Raw genomic sequence first — 20,199 nt, 5'->3', positions numbered from 1 at the left:
CATCCTTTTGTTTCTAGTATTAGTAATTTGTGTCCTCTCTACTTTCTTACTAAGTCTGCCTAGAGGCTTGTCAATTTTGTTGATCTTTTCTGAGAATTGGATTTTAGTTCTATTGACTTTCTCTATTCATTTCCTGTTTCCAATTTCACTGATTTCTTTCTTTCTTTTTTGAGTTGTAGTCTCAGGCTGCAGTGCAGTAGCATGATCACAATGATCACAGCTCATGGCAGCCTTGACCTCCTGATTTTTATACCTTTAAATTTGTTACAGGGTGTTTTATTTAACACATAAAATATGACCTATCTTGCTGAATGTTCCACATGGGCTTGAGGAGAAATTGTCATTTTCTGTTGTTGGCCGAAATAGTCTATAGATGTCAATTATATCAGTTTATTGATAGTGTTGTTGAGTTCAATTATGACCTTACTGATATTGTCAGCTAAATCTGTCCATTACTGAAAGGTGTTGAGTTCTCCAACTATAATAGTGGATTCGTATATTTCTTCTTGCATTTCTATGTTTTTGGCTCAGTAGTTTGATGCTATGTTGATACATACATGTTAGAATTGTTATGTCTTCTTGGATAATTGATTTATCATTATGTAATGACCTTCTTTAATCCTGATAACTTCCCTTGCTTTGAAGTCTACTCTGTTTGAAATTAATGTATCTACTCCTACTTGCTTTGGATTAGTGTTAGTATGGTATATTTTTCTTCATTGTTTTTTTGTTCCTGTTTTTGTCTTCCACTCCTTTTCTGTCTTGTTATGTTAACTGAGCGTTTTAAATAATTCAGGTTTGTCCCCTTTCTTAGCATATATGCTAAACTTCTTTTCACTTTTTTTAGTGACTCTCAGAGTTTGAAATATAAATTTATAAAAACCCAAACCTACTTTCAAATAACACTGTACTACTTCATGGGGAATGTGAGTTTCTGAAAACAAAATAATCCTACGTTCTCTCTCCCATTCCTTGTATCCTTGTCATCATTTGTTCACATGTATAAGTATACATAAGCATATGTATGATATATATGCTGATATATGTGATATACACATAACCTTACATAATCAAATACATGTTGTTATCACTAGAGGAAACTGTTATCTCTTAGATCAATTAAGAAAAATAAATGTAGCCGGGCTCGGTGGCTCAGCCTGTATTCCCAGCACTTTGGGAGGCGAGGTGAGTGGATTGCCTGAGCCCGTGGGTTCGAGACCCGCCTGGGCAACTTGGAGAGACCGCATCTCTACAACAAATAAAAAATTAGCCAGGCGTGCTAGCTTGCACCTGTAGGTCCAGCTACTTGGAAGGCTGAGGCGGAAGGATCGCCGGAGCCCAGCAGGTCGAGGCTGCAGTGGCCGGGAGCAGCCACTGCACCGCACTCCAGTCTGGGTGACCGAGTGAGACTCCAACTCAGAAAAAAAGAAAAAGAAATTTTACCTTCACTTATTCTTTGTTCAAAGCTCTTCCTTTCTATATGAAGTTCTAAGTTTCTGGCCTTATTTTCCTTCTCTCCAAAGAACGTCTTTTGACATTTCTTGCAAGGCAGGTCTGATAGCAACACATTTCCCCAATTTGTGTTGCTATTTCATCCCACCTGTCTTGCTTGAGAAGCCAGATGTAATTCTTATTTTTGATCTTCCATAGGTAAGGTGTTTTTTGCCTCTGCTTTTTTTCTTTTCAGTATATGTTCTTCACCTTTGATTTTCCAGTTGGAAAATGACATGCCATTGCTATGGTCTGTATGCCCCTGCACCTTCATGTGCTGAAACTTAAATTGCCACTGTGATCGTATTGAGAGGTGGGCTGCTAGGCAGCGACTACATCGTAAGGGCAGAGCCCTCGGGATGGGATTGGGGCCCTTATAAAGGGACTTGAGGGAGTGGGTTCATTCTCTTATGAAGGTTCATTCTCTTATGCGCTCCTGCCACATGAGGACAAAGCATTCATCCTCTCTTGCCCTTTTGTGCCTCTGCCATGTGAGCACACAGGATGTAGCAACAATGCACCAACTTGGAAGCAGAAAGCAGCCTTCACAGGTAACAATCCTGCTGATGTCTTGAACTGGAACTTTTTAGCCTCCAGAACTGTGAGAAGTTTCTGTTCTTTATAAATGACCTCATCTCAGGTATTCTGTTATAGCAGCACAAATGGACTAAGACAGCCTGGATTTTTCTCCCTCCCATTTATCCTGCTTGGTGCTTTCTCAACTTTCTGAATCTGTGTTCTGTTGCTTAACACTGACTTTGGGAAATTTTCAGTTTTAATGCCTCCAATATTTCTTCTCTTTTATATTCTCATTTTACAACTTTTTAGTTGTTCTGCAGTCCTTGGATATTTTGCTTTTATCAGTCTTATTCTCTAATTCCAGTTATAGAGATTTCTATTGATATATCCTCAAGTTGATGCTTTCCTTAGTCATGTCTAGTCTACTCATGAGCCCGTAAAAGGCATGTTTCATTTCTTTTACAGTATTTTTGCTATAAACAAAACAGTGCTTTCTCTCTCCCTATGCTGGAAGCATGAGGGGATTATTCTCTGATACTTAGAGAAACTGGTCAAGCTCCTGGAGGTAAAATTCACAAAAGTGTGGGGATCCCCCTATGACTGGGTCCCCCTAGAGTTTTTAGTTCTCAGATTGTCTACACTGAGCCTCCACAATTACAGGTTTTCCTGTCCCGGAACTGGTTCCTGTGGTTTCCACTCTCGAGTCTCTGCTCCAGCAAATAATAATTTCCTGTATTTGCCTGTTGGTCTCTCCGATCTTGGACACAGGAGTGTGCCCTGTGTCCTCACCTCTCTCATAGACCTAAGAAGAGTTGTTGGTTTTTCAGTCTAACTTGTTACTTGTTAGAACGGATTGGTGACTTTCAAGCTCCTTACATATGGAACTGGAAAACAAAAGTTCTACTCATTCTTTTTTATAGCTACATAGTATTCCATTGTATGGACAAACCATAATTTATTCACTTATTCTTCCTTAAATGATAGACATTCAGGTTGTTTTCAATCTTTTAATATTATTATAAGCAGGGTTGCCATAAATAATTTTGTAGACATTTTATTTCCCATATGTGTGAGTGTATCTTTTCTTTTTTTTTTTTGGAAAGCAGACTTTATTGAGAGGACAGAAAAGCTCCCACAGCGGGAGGGGACCTGAGGAGGCTGCCCGTGTGAGTGTATCTTTAGACTAAAATTCTGTAAGTATAGTTGCTGGGTCATAGTGTATGGACAAATTTGCCCTCCAAAGAGGGTGTACTAATTATAATTACACTCACCTGCCATGTGAGAGTGACTGTTTCTATACATCCTTATGAACTCATTCGCGACCGCTGACGTGAATTTATGTCATTACAAATTCTGTTCCTGGTTGCTGCTGATGTGAATTTACCTCATTGTGGAAGACTGTCTTTTTGGGTTTATAATCCAAATAAAAATGCAAAGTAGGAAATGCTAGTCAGACTGGTGTCTGAGGCAAATACTGGATATGTCTGCAACTTTCAGCCGTATTGTGAAAAAGGTGACAATTTAGATAAGACCATTTCACTTGTGCTTAACGACAGAAGTTTGCAGCAACCAGCTTCAGGTTTTTTTTTTTGAGTCAGAGTCTCACTCTGTCACTCAGGCTGGAGGGCAGTGGCATGCTCCCGGCCACCGCAATCTCGACTCCGGGGATCCTTTCATCTCAGCCTTCCAAGTAGCTGGAACTACAGACGCGCACTACCACATTCAGCTAATTTTTGATTTATTGTAGAGACGAGGTCTTGCCAAGTTTCCTGGGCGAGTCTCGAACCCGTGAGCTCAGGCAATCCACTTGCCTCAGCCTCCCAAAGTGCTGTGATTACAGGCTGAGCCACCGAGCCCGGCCGTGTGCCCTTCGATAGCTCAGTAGGTAGAACGGAGGACTGTAGTCTGGACAGATTTTTTTCTTGGTTCACCTGCTCTCAGTATTAGGAAAGTGAAAAATTTGCAGGTTGCAAATATATTAACTTACCTTACCAGACTTTTTGTTCTTTACTCATTTTAAAGGTGAGAAGTATATCAAATTGGCTCTAATTTGCATTTCAATTACTATCAGTGAAATTTAGCATAAACTTTAAGAAACTTTTCTTTTTTTTGAGTTGAAGTTTCACTCTGTTGCCCAGGCTGGAGTGCAGTCACACACTCATGGCCACCCCAGTGTCGAGCCTTCCGTCTCAGCCTTCCAAGTAGCTGGAACTACAGGTGCATGCGACCACCCCTGGCTAATTTTTTTTTTTTTTTGATTTATTGTAGAGATGAGATCTCGCCAAGTTGCCCAGACTGGTCTCGAACCTGTGGGCTCAGGCAATTTTCTCACCTCAGCCTTCCAAAGTGCTGGGATTACAGATTTGAGCCACCGCACTTGTCTGAAACTTTTCTTTTCTACAAACTTTCTGTTCACACTATTTTCCTATTTTTTCCTACTGTATGGTTCATTTTCTTAAACAAAGTTTCTAAAAGTCAGTATTGTGAGAATAAGCATTTTGTAAAATGAATTACAAACATTTTTTGTTTCTTTTGACTTATTGTAACTTAGCATATAAACTTTTGATTTTTACGGTTGAGTTTATTGTTGTTTTCTCATATGGCTTCCCTGTTTTATGTACTACATAGAAATCTACTTAAAGATAAAATATCCTCCTCATTGCCTCATCACCACTCAGGACCTCCACACTTAAAAAAAAAGACTGAAATATTTCCACGTACAAAATATAATATTTCTTTAAGAACCAACATACTTGCCACCCAACGTAATGTTAATATTTTGCTGTATCTGCTTTATATATTTTTCTCTCAAAAAATAGAAAATGTACAGCTATTTGCAGGTTTCTGCAGTATCAGACCCCTCCTCAACCTCTATAGGTAACTGCCATTGTGCAGCTGGGGTGTATGCTTTTGGTCTTGGTCAGAGCCCTTCATCTTGGAGACTGGAGAACTCCTCTAGCTAATTTAAGCCAAAGGGATTGATTAGTGGAAGAGCTGCAGGAATAGGCTCTTGAGTGAGTTTCCTGGAAAGTCTTCCTAAGCCACACCTCGGAGCCAGACTGCCAAGGTTGTGGTAGTAGCTCCAGGGCCCTGTAGCTTCTGCCACAATCAGGAAGCCACCGCTACAACCACAGAGTCCAGAATGCCATTTCTGACACTGGAACTTGACCTTGCTTTTCTACATTGATGACTCAGTTCTAAATCAGTGTCTTGGGCAAATGCCACCTGCCAGGAGAACCTCAGTGAGCTATGAAAGCCTAGGTGCCAGGGAGTTGAGAGGAAAAGCTTTTAGTTTCCTAGTTTGTGTGAACACCAGGAGGCTAGTTAGTATTGCACAACTAGCCTTTGTCTACTCCCTGAACATTTTAATGTTCCTATTTTTATATGAACAATAGTGTACTGAGAATCAAAAAATTGTATACAAATTATGTCAGAGTGCAACTTTGCCTTTTCATTCAATATTTTCCTAAGCTTTTTCCCAGTTGACATCTGTAGCTCTATTTTGGTTTTTTAACTGCTATATAGTTTGTGTATTATAAGCTGTACATATATATATATGTAATGTTTAGTTTATGTACATAGTTATTTGTTGCCGTGTAACAAATTACATCAAAACTTAACTGACTTAAAACAATTATCAGTGTCTGGGGGTCAAGAATGCAGGTGTGCCATAGGTGGGTCCTCTGGCTGATTCTCATGTCACAAGACTGTCATCAAGGTGTCCCTTGGCTAATGGTCTCATCTAGGGGCTCGACTGGGGCAGAGTCTGCTTCCAACTCATGTGGTTATGGGCAGGATTCAGTTCCTTGATGGCTGTGAGTTGCAGGCTACCCTTAGTTCCTCGCCACGTAGGCCTCTCTTTGTGCTCAGTGTTCTACAGTTTCACTTGTGTGGATCTGTGTTATTACACTATGAAGGATTCAATGTGCCCTTTAAATCTGAAGAGTTGTTGTGTCTGTCAAATCCTGAAGGACTCAGTCTTCCTCTGGGTAGTGCCTCTCCCCATTTATTCTCTCTTTTGGATCTGATTAGGCACATTTTGAAGCATTTCATTCTATCCTATCATTTCTTTCATATTTTCCTCTTTACATTGCATTCTAAATTTCTTTTTCTCTTTATGCTGCATTCTAAATAAGTCCGTTAGTTGTCTTCCAGTTTACTAACTCTCCCTTTAGTTATGTCTGGTCTTCTGTTAAACCTATGTACTGAAGTTTTTTCTTTTTTAATATATATGGTGCCTTTCTTTAAAAAGTTTTTTTATTATAGAGTTGTGGGGTACAAGTGAGGATTAACTACATAAGTAGGCTGCATGCAGGTGAAGTCTGGGCTTCTACCTGTCCCTCACTCCCTCTGGTAGTGGACTAGGTATCCTTTGTGTTGTCACGTACCTCCCACCCTTTTCCCTCGCCTAACCATGCCCTGCATTGCTTAAGCCCAGGAGTTTGAGACAAGCCTGGGCAACTATTAATGAGAAGTCATCTCCACAAAAAAATAAACCCAAAATTTGCTGGGAGAAAAAGAAAACAGTTCCCTGTGACTGCCAATCCTGCCTTTGTGCTAATGTGACTAGTGTTCAGGGCCCACTTATGAGTGAGAACATTCGGTATTCAGTTCTTTGTTTCTGTGATAGTTCACTTAGTATGATGGCCTCCAACTCCATCCAAGTTGTTGCGAAGTCCATGACGTTTGTTTCAGTGACTTATTCTTCACTTCTGGAATGTTTATCAATATTAATATTGTTCTTTTTCAAATCTACCTATTATCATCATTTTTTTGAGATAGGGTCTCACTCTGTTACCAAGGCTGAAGTGGAGAGTGCTGCAATCGAGGCTCAGCTTTGGCCTCCTGGGCTCAAGTGATCTTTCTATCTCAGCCACTGGAGTAGCTGGGACTATAGACACATGCCACCATGCCTGATTATTTTTATTTTTTATAGAGACAGAATCTGGCTATGTTGTCCAGGCTGGCCTTGAACACCAGGGCTCAAGCAATCCTCCCACCTCAGCCTCCCAAAATGCTGGGATTACAGGTGTGAGTCATTGCTCCCAGTCTGCCTATTATTTTTTAAACTATCTTGGTTTACCTTATAGTTTCTACAGTTTCTTTTATCTTTTCAGACATGTTAAGCATACTCATCTGAAAGTCTCTTTCAGGGCCAGGCACAGTGGCTCATGCCTGTAATCCCAGCACTTTGGAAGGCTGAGGTGGAAGGATCGCCAGGGCCCAGTAGATTGAGGCTGCAGTGGCCGTGAGCGTGCCACTGCACTCCAGCCTGGGCAAAACAGACTCCATCTAAAAAAAAAAAAGTCTCTTTCAAATGATTTTATAATTATTACAGCTCTTGGTGGTGCAAACTCCATGTACTGCATGCACTGCATCTCTACTCCAGTATGTTTGAATTCTTTGTGTGGTTCATTTCCTTTTCTTTATTTGTATCTAGTGGAGGGGACAGAGCTTTCTTTCCCACTCAGTCCCCAAGTATAATCTTAGGTCAAATACACAAAAAAACACAGGAAAATACCTTTGTTTCCTTAGACAAAGAGACCCCTGAGGGGCTTGCCCTGTTGGCTCTCTAGAATGTCCCGACATCTCTGAATGGGCACCAGGTTCCCAGGACCCATCCCCGAGCACCCTGTGTCAGCTTCCAGTATGCCTATCTCTGCACACTCATTCAGAGGTACTAGGCAATGAAGTTTTCAACATATTCATCTAGTCCCATGTGACCCTGGAAACCAATATTTTCTGTAAAATAAAGGTATATTTTATTTTATTTTTTTGAGTTGGAGTCTCACTCTGTCGCCCGGACTGGAGTGCAGTGGCCGCCTGCGGCCACTGCAGCCTCAACCTGCTGGGCTCCGGCAATCCTTCTGCCTCAGCCTTCCAAGTAGCTGGAATTACAGGCATGCGCTACCACGTCCAGCTGATTTTTTGATGTATTGTAGAGATGAGGTCTCGCTGCCCAGGTGGGTCTCGAACCCGCGGGCTCAGGCAATCCACTCACCTCAGCCTCCCAAAGGCGCGGAATTACAGGCCGAGCCACTGAGCCCGGCTTATTTTATTTTTTTAAAAGAGAGAAAAGAGTGGCTGGGCGTGGTGACTCATGCCTATAACCTTAGCACTTTGGGAGGTTGAGGCAAAAGGATTGCCTGAGTCCAGCGGTTTGAGACCAGCCTGGGCAACTTGGCGAGATCTCGTCCCTCCAATAAATCAAAAAATTAGCCAGATATGGTGGCACGTCCCTGTAGTTCCAGCTACTTGGAAGGCTGAGGTGGAAGGACTGCCTGAGCCCAGTCGTTTGTGGCTGCAGTGGCCCATGAGCGTGCCAGTGCACTCCAGCCTGGGTGACAGGGAGTCTGACAGGGTGAGACTCCTACTCAAAAAAAAAAAAAAGAAAAGATTACATAAATATTATAAAACAAAAATTTTTTTTAAACCACACAATTTCTAAAAAGAAATAGTTTAATTTCATTTTTATCTGAGGAAAAAATCCACAAATACATGTTTAAAATGATATGACAAACACTTTGACATGTCATCAAGTGCCATTTTTATGGTATTATGCTTATTTAAAATCTGAAAATACAGAACCTTTATAAATTTCTGGAATTAAAGATTACCACTGCTGATGAAAACAAGTTGGTTATAAAAATGTCAATTCATTAAATATTCCATTTTGCTCTTTGTTTTTATAGGGAATATTTTGTAGAAACAGTATAAAATAAGGCAGACTTTTGGACATTCAATTACAAATTTTTAGGAAAAAGTGTGACTCCTAATTTTTCTTTGTGCACCAAGAAGAGTATCATTTTACCTTGGGGGCATCACCTTCAAGCTCATCAGATGCCCGAGCTGCTCAGAACCCTGGGTTCTGCAGAGTCCAAGCAGCCTTCTCCTTTAGCTCTGCAGGATCAGACCCGCCCGCAAAACAACTTTTTCTAATTAGTCTTAATCAGAAGAGTTTAACATATACACATATTTCTATAGTGCAGTAAAAATGTCACTTTATATTTTAATTCGCATTATGAAAATAAGTCTGTATACCAAGTAATGCATAATGAATATGAATCATGTAAATCTGGTCATGGTATTTGAAGTTGGCTTTGGCTTTGAAGTATTTTTAAATTCATAGAAAATAGTGAACTTCTAATAAAATAAATAAAACATTTTAATAACTGATATTAATAATCAACTTCAATTTTTTTTATTTGCTACTCAATTTTAAAAGAGAAGTCACTTTCAGTAGTGTTCCGAAGTGAGTGATTGCACCTTCTATGATGCGAAAAGTTGCTAAATATCCGATTGCCATTAGCTGTTCTTACGTGCTGAACATAACTGAGAAGTTGTTTGCAGTAAGACATTCTCTGTCACTGAGGAAATCCATCCATACCTTTGCGGGGCACTCCAAATCTTGTGTTTTTACAGGATGCTAACGCAAACTATGGTTTTTCTATGCCTTCCTGAGCAGGCCTGAGTCTCACTTTATGGCGATGGCATCGGATAGTGGCTGCAGAAGGTTACTGATGTCCCCATGTGCTTTCATAGTCTCTGCAGACCAGGGGACAGTTTTGCCTAATACAGAAAGGACCAGAGGAACTCTGGCGGCCCTCAGGGATTCCGATGACCACAGGGTCAAAGCTTCAGGGCCTGGTGGTGTCCTGCACTATTCAGGAGGTGGTCGCAGGCTCCGCAGCTTCATATCATCCAGTCCTTTCCAGTATTTAAAGTTGTTGTCAAGATGCTGCATTAAATCAGGCAGGTCTACAAAGACTGGAGAAAAAGATGGGAATGCGATACCTTTTCACAGCACTGGTTTACAGGTCTAAGCTTTCTTTCTTTCTTTTTTTTTTTTTTTTGAGTTGGAGTCTCACTCTGTCGCCCAGGCTGGAGTGCAGTGGCTCGCTCACAGCCACTGCAGCCTCGACCTACTGGGCTCAGGTGATCCTTCCGCCTCAGCCTTCCAAGTAGCTGGAACCATAGGTGAGTGCCACCACGCCCAGCTGATTTTTTGATTTATTGTAGAGATGAGGTTTCGCCATGCTGCCTGGGCTGGTCTCGAACCCCTGGGCTCAGGCAGTCCTCTTGCCTCTACCTCCCAAAGTGCTGGGATTACAGGCGTGAGCCACCACGCCTGGCTAGGTCTAGGCTTTCTAATGAGAGCAACTTTAAGAAGATGTACAAACAGGAGCAGGCATATGCACAATGCTAAACAGACCTGGGCAAACGCCCAGTGACTTGAAGGAACCGCAGTCACTGAAGGAAAGTCCTGTACTCAGTGCCTGTACCTCCTCTGTGACAACCTATTGAACGGCGGTCAACACAAGAGAAAACAGCTAATCTGTGTAATTGCCATTTAACCCAGCACCCTTGGTGGGTGCCAGGAAACAAAAGGTAGTATGCCCTCCACCTCATGTAGCAGTACCTGGGCCAGGCTCTGAGTGGCTCTTCTGTGTTCCCTCCCACTTGACAAGTGCTTCACATACATGGTCAGCTCCTTCCAGCTGCACCACGTGAAGAGGACAGGCCTGGAGGGGCCTGGGTCTGGGCTGTCCCAGAAACAGGAGGAGGCTACAGGGCCTGCCCCAAAAGGCACAGCTCTTCCCATCGCCTCAGACCTGCCACCACCACATACCCTGTTCCGCTTGCTTCAGACACCCTACAACCTCCCTGAGACACAGGCTTATCTCCTCACTGGATCTGAATTGAGTCCCTGGATCTGGTCATTTATCAGCCCTTCAGCCCCTCCCCTGGGTGCAGCCCCTGGGGCTAAGATGCAGCCCCTGGGGCTAAGTAGTGGGATCCTCTTCTCTTTTACTTGACAGGCTCCTTTTCCCCACCTGAAGGTTAGAGAGTGACAAGTATCAGAGAGAGACCAACCCCTCTGGTCTGGGACAGGCCTGGGAGAAGCTAAGAATAGATGACAAAGCGGTCCTATATAAACCTGGTGTTTTAGAGTCAACACTGTTGGTTTTGAGCCCTGGCTGCTCTGCTGCTTGTTGTGGGGCCCCAAGTTCAATTCCTTCATTCATAAAACAGGTATGAAGATGCCTATACCTGTGTGGGGGATGCTCATGAGGAAATGCAGAGAGCATCCAGCTCTCAGGGGCCTTCAGGATGGTTCATTTCTTTTCCTCACTCATTCTTAAAAGTCTAAGGCCCAAGTCACAGTCAAGAGTCAAATGCACTGTCTTCTAGTTAATATGCAGTTCCCCATTATTTGAAGGAAAATATGTTCTAATATTTCTTACCGTCCCAAGCATCAAACATGTCTGTGATGAAGTAGTCAATAAAAGAGATTTGGGACTTGGGGATGCTGCAGGTATTTCTGTCAAAAACTGGCATCACCACAGGTAAGTCCAGCTGCTTCTCTTCATCAGTCTGCAAAGCAGAAAACATTGTGATCAGGAGACCCCAGCATCTGGTTCCACTCCACCTTGGAGCAGCCCTTTTACCGGAGCCAGCCTCTCCTGGCAGCCTGAGGTGGTTTGTGGTGGGAAGCCAATGGCAGCATTAGCCAACCAAATCAGATCTGCTGCCAGATATCAAGTTGTTCTCAGAGTGGAAACTACTCCATGGCAGGGGCCTGAGGACGCCCCAACCCAATATTTTCAACACCTGGACGTCTTGCAAAAGTTGCTCAGGTAAGATCCCCAACAGTATGTGTAGTTAGGCACCTCTCTGTTGTCTCTGCGGACCTAACGAAAGAAACTGAGACAAGATATAGAGTTTATTTGGGTCAAGGTTAAGGACAGATGCCCAGGAAACACTGGGAAGTGTGCTTAAGAATAAAGGAGAGGCTCAAGTTTTTAAAGAAAAAAGGGGCTGGGCATGGTGGCTCACACCTATAATCCCAGTACTTTGAGAGGCTGAGGTGAGAGGATAGCCTGAGCCCACAGGATCGAGACCAGCCTGGGCAGTTTGGTGAGACCTCATCTCTACAATAAAAATCAAAAAATTAGCTGGGCATGGTGGCATATGCCTGTAGTTCCAGCTACTTGGAAGGCTGCGGTGGAAGGAACCCAGCAGGTTGAGGCTGAACTCAGCAAGTCGAGGCTGCAGTGGCCGTGAGCTTGCCACTGCCCTCTAGCCTAGGCAACAGAGTGAGACTCCCAACTCCAAAAAAGAAAAGAGAAGAGAAAAAAGGATGAATTAGGAGAGGAGGGCAATTATAAAAGCTGTTTGTCAGAAAATTTTTTTGGTTTATAGAAATAACACCAATTAGCGATTGGCTATATGTTGTTGAGTGACTCTAGGTGTCCAGCGTGTGGCACTGTTAATTTATGGCTACTGGTGGTGACATCTGGGGTAGAGTCCACAGAGTAGGCAGATTCCTCAGCCCAACCGGGGCAGGGAGACATAGCTGCTGTCAAATGCTGTCACATTTCAGTGCTCCTCTGGGCTTGATAATTATTAAAAGGGCTTGTATTCCTGAGAGGAAAAGTTTCTTTACTTCTCACTCCTATCACTATCCAGCCATCCTTCCATCCAGCAACTGCTTGAAGTTCCCCCACATGGGAACCACAGTGATAAGTGAGAAACACTGCCTCTACTTCACAGAGAAGGGCCAAGTGGCTGCTTCTCATCTATGGCTGGATTATGTCATTTGAAAAGGTGCTGAATACCCTTGAGATCCCAGAAGCTAACAAAAAAAGCTCTGAAGAGTTTTTGTGTACTTTAGTCAAACTCTTTGTAGAGGCTAAGGCAGCTCCATATTGGAGCTAAGACACCATGTTGGCTTCTGATTAACTCCAATTCCAGGAAGGGCTCTATGATTTCCAGTTTATGTATGTATTGTTCCTTGTGCAAGAGCACAAACTTAGTGTAAATCTTATCCTTAGGTCAAAGCAACCTTAATGTTATTGTACTTCAATCGTCCTACACATTCCTTCTCTATGGTTTATGAGTCCTGGGTCTAGGGGGTAATGGCATGGGGATCTACCATCTCGTCTTGCTTCTGCCCAAGACACAAAGTGGCTTCTGCTCCTAAGTTCCTATTAAATGTTTCTTTCTGGGAAACTGGATATGTCAGCATCCTTCTTTGGCTTCTAAGCTTCCTCAGATTTTGCAGGTAGGTTTGCATAGATCTGCCCATTGTAGAGCACTTCCAGAATATCTTCAGGATTCCAGAGAGACTTGCAAAAAACTGAAAACATAATTAAGATCCTGGGGGAAAAGGCAAGCTTCTTATTCTTTCTTTGGCAGTTTTTGCCCAAAAGTCCTGGGAAAAAGGGTGAGGCCCACAGGGCAGCAATGAGGCAGAGGGGCTTTCTGGAACAGAGGCTAAAGAATGAACGTCAGTCCTTCTCAAATTCTTCCAGAAAATTGAAAAGAGAGGAACACTTCCTAACTCATTTGATGAGTCCAGCATTAAGTCAGACTAAGACATTAAAGGAAAACTACAGACCAATATTGCTTATGAATACTGATACAAAAATCTTCAACAAAACACTAGCAAGCCCAATTCAGCACCATGACTATATGGAATTTATTCCTGGAATATAAGGATAGCTGTGCATATGGAAGTCAGTCAATGTTATATACCACATTAAGAAAATGAAGGAAAAAAACACATGATCTAAAATGATAAATTTTATGTTATGTAAGGTTTACCAGAAACAAAGAAGAAAAATCTGCCAAACTGCTTCCCAAAGGGGGTTTTTCTAATAATAAAATGAAATTACAAATCTCCCTCTAAGCACTGTTTTAGTTGTATCCCAAAAGTTTTATATATTTTAAATATCATTTAATTCTAGGTATTTTCTAACTTCTCTTGTTAATTGAACCATGGGTTCAATTTCCAAGTATTTATTTGCCTAGATTTCTTACTGTTTGCATTCTGATTTTAATTGTACTCTGACCACAGTACATACTCTTTTAAATTATTGAAACCTTTTGTGACCCACCATATGATCTACCTTGGTGAATGTTTCATGTATATTTAAAGATTGCATATTCTGCAGATGTGGAGTATAAAGTTCTATGACTATTAAGGTAAGGTGGTTGATAGTATTCTGATTATCTGTGTCTTCCCAGATATTCTTTTTTTATTTTTTAGAGACAGGATCTCACTCTGGTGCCTAGGCTGGAGCAAAGTGGTGTGATATAGCTCACTACAACCTTGAACTCCTAAGTGATCCTCCTCCTCAGCTTCCTAAGACTGCAGGTGAGTATCACCATGCCCAGTTATTTCACTTTTTATTTTCTGTAGAGATGAGCTCTCACTATGTTGCCCAGGCTGGTCTCAAACTCTTGAACTCAAGTCATCCTCCTGCCTTGACCTCTCAGAGTGCTGGGAATACAGGTGTAAACTATTGTGCCTGGCCTTCACTGACATTTTAGTCTGGTTGTACTATTAGCTGCTGAAAAGGATGTTAAAATCTCTAATTCTGATTATAGAACTATTTCTCTCTGATTCTGTCAATTTTGCTTCATTTACTTTGAAGCTCTAATGTAAGAAGCATATACTTATGATTATGTCTACCTACAGAACCCTCTTATCATTATGAAATATCCCACTTTATTTCTGATAATAAATATCCTTTGCCTTGATGTATATTGTCTGAAATTAATATGATAAATATCCCAGTCTTTTTACACTTTTAATTTGCATGATATATCTTTTTCTATTCATTTACTTTGAACTTATCTGTTCTTTATATTTCAAATGTATCTTTTGTAGACTGCATATATTTGGGTATCTTTTTTAAAAAACTTATTCTGATGATCACTTTTTTTTTTTGAGAAAGCAGGATTTATTGAGAAGATAGAAAAGCTCCCAGAGCTGGAGGGGACTCAAGGAGGTTGTTACCCTCTGATGAACACTTTTAATGTTACTTTATTTTTTGAGTTGGGGTCTCTGTCACACAGACTGCAGTGCAGTGGCACGATCATGGCTCACCACAGCCTTGACCTCCTGGACTCAGGCAATTCTTCTGTCTCAGTCTCCCAAGTAGCTGGGACTACTGGCACATACCACCACAGCATGCTAATTTTTTGATTTCTTGTAGAGATGAGGTCTTGCTATATTGCCCAGGCCAGTCTTGAACTCCTAGGCTCAAGCAGTCCTCTTGCCTCAGGCTCCCAAAGTGCTAGGATTACAGGCGTGAGCCTCTGTGCCTGGCCTGAACACTTTTTAAATTGCAGTGTCTAGTCTATTAATACCTAGTGAAAATAGTGGTATGATTAGTTAAAGCTATCATTTTTAATTTGTTCTTCTGTCTCCCCTTTCCTGCTGTCTTTGTATTATTTTTGGATACTTTGGAATGCCATATAATAATTTGGTTAGCTTTTAAACTAAAGTGATTGCTCTAGGGATTACAATACATGCCCTTTACTTTTGAGTCTCCTGAGTTAATATTGTTACAATTATAAACCTTAGACTTATGTAGGTCTATTTACCTTCTCTTATCCTTAATGTCATTGTATGCTGTCATATATCTTGTAGCTATGTACATTATACAACACACAGTGCAATGTTTTAACTTTTGTGTAAAATAGTCCTATGTATCAATATAAATTCAGAGAACAAAAAAGTCTTTTATAGTTATCCAGATATTTGCCATTTTTAATTCTTTCCATTCCTTCTTGAATATCCATATTTGCATCTGATATCATTTCCTTTCAGCCTTCAAAACTTTCTTTAACATTTTTTATAGGTGTACTGGTGATGAATTCTATTAGTTTTTCCTTATCTGAGAATGTTTATTTTGCCTTAACTCTTAAAGGAAATTTTACAGAATTCTGGGTTGTCATTAGTTTTCTAATAGCACTTTAAAGATATTGTTCCAGTCTCTTGCTCTTCCTCGGTTACAGTCCTTTCCTGTAACTGCCCCTTTTAATAAATCTCTTGGTTCCAGCAAAAAAAAAAAAAAAAAGATATTGTTCCAGTGTTTTCTGGCCTTCATAGCTTCTGATAAGAAGTCAGAAACCATGAGAATCATTGTTTTCTTATAAGTGATGTATTATTTTTCTCTGGCTGACTTCAAGATTTGTTTTACCCTTATTTTTGACTTGTTAGTTGCTTGACTATGACATATCTGACATGGTGTAGTGTTCACTGGGCTTCTTGAATCTGTATGCATATGTTCTCTACCAATCTGAAAAAATTTTAGCCAGTATATTTTCTAATTTTTTTTTTCTGCCCCAAGATCATTTTTTCCTACCTAGAGACAATATGGCAATCAGATGCCTCCTTTAAAGTGCTTTTTGGATAAATCTATCAATCCAGCACAAACATCTTGCAAAAGTGAAGGTAAAATAAACAAATACTCACAGAAGGAAAAAATCATTAGCAGTAAACATGCAATACAAGAAATGTTCTTTAAGGACAAGATTTCATTTAGAACCCTATTTCCTAGTTTTAAGTCCATTATCTCTTATAGTCTTATGTTTTCTTTCTTTTTCTCTCTAGAAACATAAGAAGCAGCATCTTACCTGAGAAAAATATTCTTCTGAGATGCGTGCGGCCCACTCGATGCAGTGCTCCAGGGATCGGCAGGGATTAGACACATCAGAGCACTTAATCAGCATTCGTTTGATTAAAGTCCGGTTCTCTGGAGTCCTAAGCATAGTGTTTATAGCTTCCTGATCTTTAGCAGTTTCCTAAAACATCAGTGGAATTCAAAGCAATCAAAATGGGTCACCTGCTGATAGGCCCTCTCTTACCAGTGTCATCACACTGTAAGCACAAAAAGAGCACTGGTTGGGATCTATAAGTTAAGGATCTCACAAAATAGTGCTGAGGATATGAGCATTGAGCTTGGCATGTCATTTTATGGAGGAGGAAACCAACAGGACCCAGGAGTGGCGGACAGCAATAGGGGTTGGTATATCTGCCCTTCCCCTTTTCCTTGCTTTTCTTCTCTTCCTCTTACTAAATCTTTCTCACACTTGCCCTTTTTTTCCTTCTTATTTCACTATCTTTCTCTTTCTCCCCCTTGGTAAGAACTTAAAGACTGCATAAAACAGGCATAAACTGAAAAATAAAACATTTGTTTGCCCTCACAACAAATGAGCTCTTGCAGTCTACCTGGCTCCCTGCTGCTCACAACCCAGTCCTTGACCCAGTCCTGTGATAGGCATGATCTTGGGGATCAATCTTCAGTATTCCAAGATTGTGGCAGATATAGTGCCACTCTCTTATACTGTGCTAACATTTTTGATGTATAAAGGACTTAACAGTCATTCTCTTTTGATCTGCACTCATAAGATCTTAAGGTAAGCATGAAAAGTATTATTTACTATTGCATTTCATAAATGAGGACGCTGGGTCTTGTGAAGCTACCCAGTGAATCAGGATAAGAACTTAAGTTCTACCTTTAGTCCCAGGCCACCTTCCACTCACAGTATCCACTGGATACAGATTCTCAATCCATAATGTAATGGACCCTCTAGCTGTAGGCCTTCTGATGAGAATTCAATTTAGAAGAGAGAGTACTGGGGCAGACAGCAATGACAGAGACCAGAGCAAGCAATCTGATTCTGTGCCCATTGAACAAGCTTCCAGAGGAGTTAGTCATGTGATTCCAATAAGCAGTAAGAGTAGTCTAAGAAGATCTGACAGTCAGGACTAGGCTGCCCAGTCTTCCTGGACAATACCAAAATGACTACTACCCCAAGGCTGCTGTGGTACTCTCCTTGCTCCAGGTTTCTACTGCAGACCAGCTGTGTGATGGCCCTTCTTTCTTCAGATCTTTTAATACCTTTGGTGTGATTGTAGCTTAATACTGCCAGTCTGGAAACTATTCTTTCATGTTACTTTGCCCCTACTCTGGCCCACTGGATATTAATTTTCAGTCTCTCAGAAGTAACCTCAAATGCTGTCAACAGAGATGAGAAACATAACTGTGAAGTGGAGCAGAGAACTCGGCTAAGCCTGAGGACTGCCCAGACTCATTGGAAAAAAACAAATCTACGAGGTATGTGGTTTCCTTCTGTGGCATGGGGTCTGCCAGGAGCAGTGGCTGGGTGAGCCAGTCCTGTCCAGCACGGCAAGGCGGGAGCTGAAAAAAGCGGCTGATGTGGGGATCCATGTATTGAAAGTTCTTGGAAAGTGAAGTCAGAAGCAGGCTGACAAACTGGGAGAACAGGGAAGGGTGGAGAGAGCTGAGGTCTCAACAGGTTTCAACATCACATTAAATCAAAGTATATAAGGTAATATGCTAGAAAGCCAGGGGTAGAAAAGATGGCCAGACAAATGAGTTGCAGAAGTAAAATGGAGTTAGAAGTCAAGGAATCATGATCCTAGCCTGAGAGGTTAAGTCATCCCTGATGTGGCAAATACCTCAGGATGGTGATAAGAGCTGGGGAGGAGGGTGGTAGTGAAGACTGAGTTGCTGCCAAGTTGTCCAGTAAATGTGAGGTAGGTGGTAGGGCAGATATGTGAGCCTCAGAGGAAGGGGCTCATGAAAGAACATTCTCTAGGCTGCTGATCTCACAATGAATCTAGAACAGGCACCGGTTATGGAACCATGTGCCATGTCCATCAGTCCTATGCCTTGAGATGTAGTATCCCCATTCTACAGATAAGGAAATAGTACTGTAGCACTCAGATGGGAACTCAGGTCTGTTTCCTCAGCTGGGGTCTCCTGCCTGGCAAGAGCATTAATGCTATTCTTGCCAGGCAGCTGCTGTCTATTCAATCCATGCTCCAAATGCAGAAATAAGGTGCAACAATAACGTCACGCTTGTGACCCAAATACAGGGTCTTTCCCAATCTCCACCCCTCCTCTGATGTGTGGACCAACAGAGGACAGTTGCTGCCACCATAAAATGTACCCAGTGGGAGTGGCTGTGAGAGAACTCAAGGGCTCCAACTGGCCCCAGAACGCCCAAGAAGGGAGAGGCGGACATCAGTGAGAAAGGGTGCAGGAATGGTCTACCTGTCTAAAGTCAGGTCATCTGAAATTTGATCATCTAATCAGAGTTTCTGCCTCTATTTGAACACCCAGTTTTTTTTTCTAACAAGTTTTTGCACTTTAATTTTTTAGTGCAAAAACTAAAGTCAACGAGCCCACTGAAGGGAACCCTTTTGCGGCTTATACTGTAGCCCGTGTGTCTCCACTACACATAGGTTCATGTGCCCCAAACATAGGTTCCCTTACCCTATGTTCTTTTAATGCTGCCAAAGGTTTGTTGATGCTGTTGACAAATTTGTTGACATGCTCGAAGTGTTTTGTCATTTCTGTGGCTAGGACCATGTCAATAATAGCCTGGCGCAGTGTCCGATATTCATTCCTGTTATGAAAGACAAATTAGAGGCTGCTACAGATTACTAATCCAGACCAGACAGGTACTCTTGAAAACCATCTGTTACCCAGGTTATATGTCCACTGCAGCCGAAAGTCTGACACCACTGTAAGTCACAAAGCACACTTTAAAAGAATGTCGAAGTTTTGGGTTAGTCCCAGATCATTAGCAAGGAGAACGCAAACAGAAGTTAAAATCAAAAGCTCTGGGCAAGACTCCATAGTTACAATGTTTATCTTGCTGTCCTTCTACAGTATGACACATATAGTTCTTAGAGTAAAATAAGGCAGAGCATAGTAAGAAACATTAGAGAACAAAGCCAGTTTTCTTAATGAGGATGGAGATCCATGGTTATAAAGAATGTTCCATACACAGAGGTACCTTGAGACTGAACAATTTTGGTATTCAGAGAACTTGGAGAGCAGGCCTTCTGACAGCTGAGAAAAATCACAGGAAGCACTTGATACCTCTTCCTCTAGCCCTTGCTTTAATTTTAATTTTTTTTTTTTGAGTTATAGTCTCACTCTGTCACCCAGGCTGGAGTACAGTGGCATGCTCACGGCCACCCCAGTGTCAACCTGCTGGGCTCTGATGATCCTTCCATCTTAGCCTTCCAAGTAGCTAGAACTACAGACACACGCTACCATACCTGGCTAATTTTTAAATTTATTTTAGAGATGAGGTCTCACCAAGTTGCCCAGGCAGGTCTTGAACCGCTGGGCTCAGGCAATTCTCTTGCCTCGGCCTCCCAAAGTGCTGGGATTACAGGCTTGAGTCACCACACCCGGCCTATTTTAATATTTTTTAAAATTATTTTTGTGAAGAGGCAGTCCAAAATGTGAAAGGTACAAAATAATATGAAATAAAATCTCTAGCCGGGCTCGGTGGCTCAGCCTGTAATCCTGCGCCTTTGGGAGGCTGAGGTGAGTGGATTGCCTGAGCCTG

At 41.7% G+C, this 20,199-nt stretch overlaps 1 protein-coding gene across 1 annotated transcript in view; it reads right to left on the bottom strand.

The window, feature by feature from the left end:
* Nucleotides 1-8,450: 8,450 nt before the first annotated feature.
* Nucleotides 8,451-20,199, bottom strand: part of PDE8A (phosphodiesterase 8A) — a 148,966-nt gene continuing 137,217 nt past the window's right edge. Inside the window, exons 19-22 of the mRNA XM_008062089.2 lie at nt 19,110-19,242; nt 16,441-16,608; nt 11,256-11,385; nt 8,451-9,777 (exon numbers count right to left, since the gene is read on the bottom strand). Coding sequence (XP_008060280.1) covers nt 9,671-9,777; nt 11,256-11,385; nt 16,441-16,608; nt 19,110-19,242 — 538 coding nt within the window. The 3' untranslated portion in view covers nt 8,451-9,670. The remainder of the gene's footprint in view (nt 9,778-11,255; nt 11,386-16,440; nt 16,609-19,109; nt 19,243-20,199) is intronic.

The sequence above is a fragment of the Carlito syrichta genome, unplaced genomic scaffold (genome assembly GCF_000164805.1).
Source record: "Carlito syrichta isolate Samal-C Ts95f unplaced genomic scaffold, Tarsius_syrichta-2.0.1 Scaffold305654, whole genome shotgun sequence".
In the NCBI taxonomy this organism is placed as follows: Eukaryota; Metazoa; Chordata; class Mammalia; order Primates; family Tarsiidae; genus Carlito; species Carlito syrichta.
This window is presented reverse-complemented; position numbering and strand designations above follow the sequence as displayed.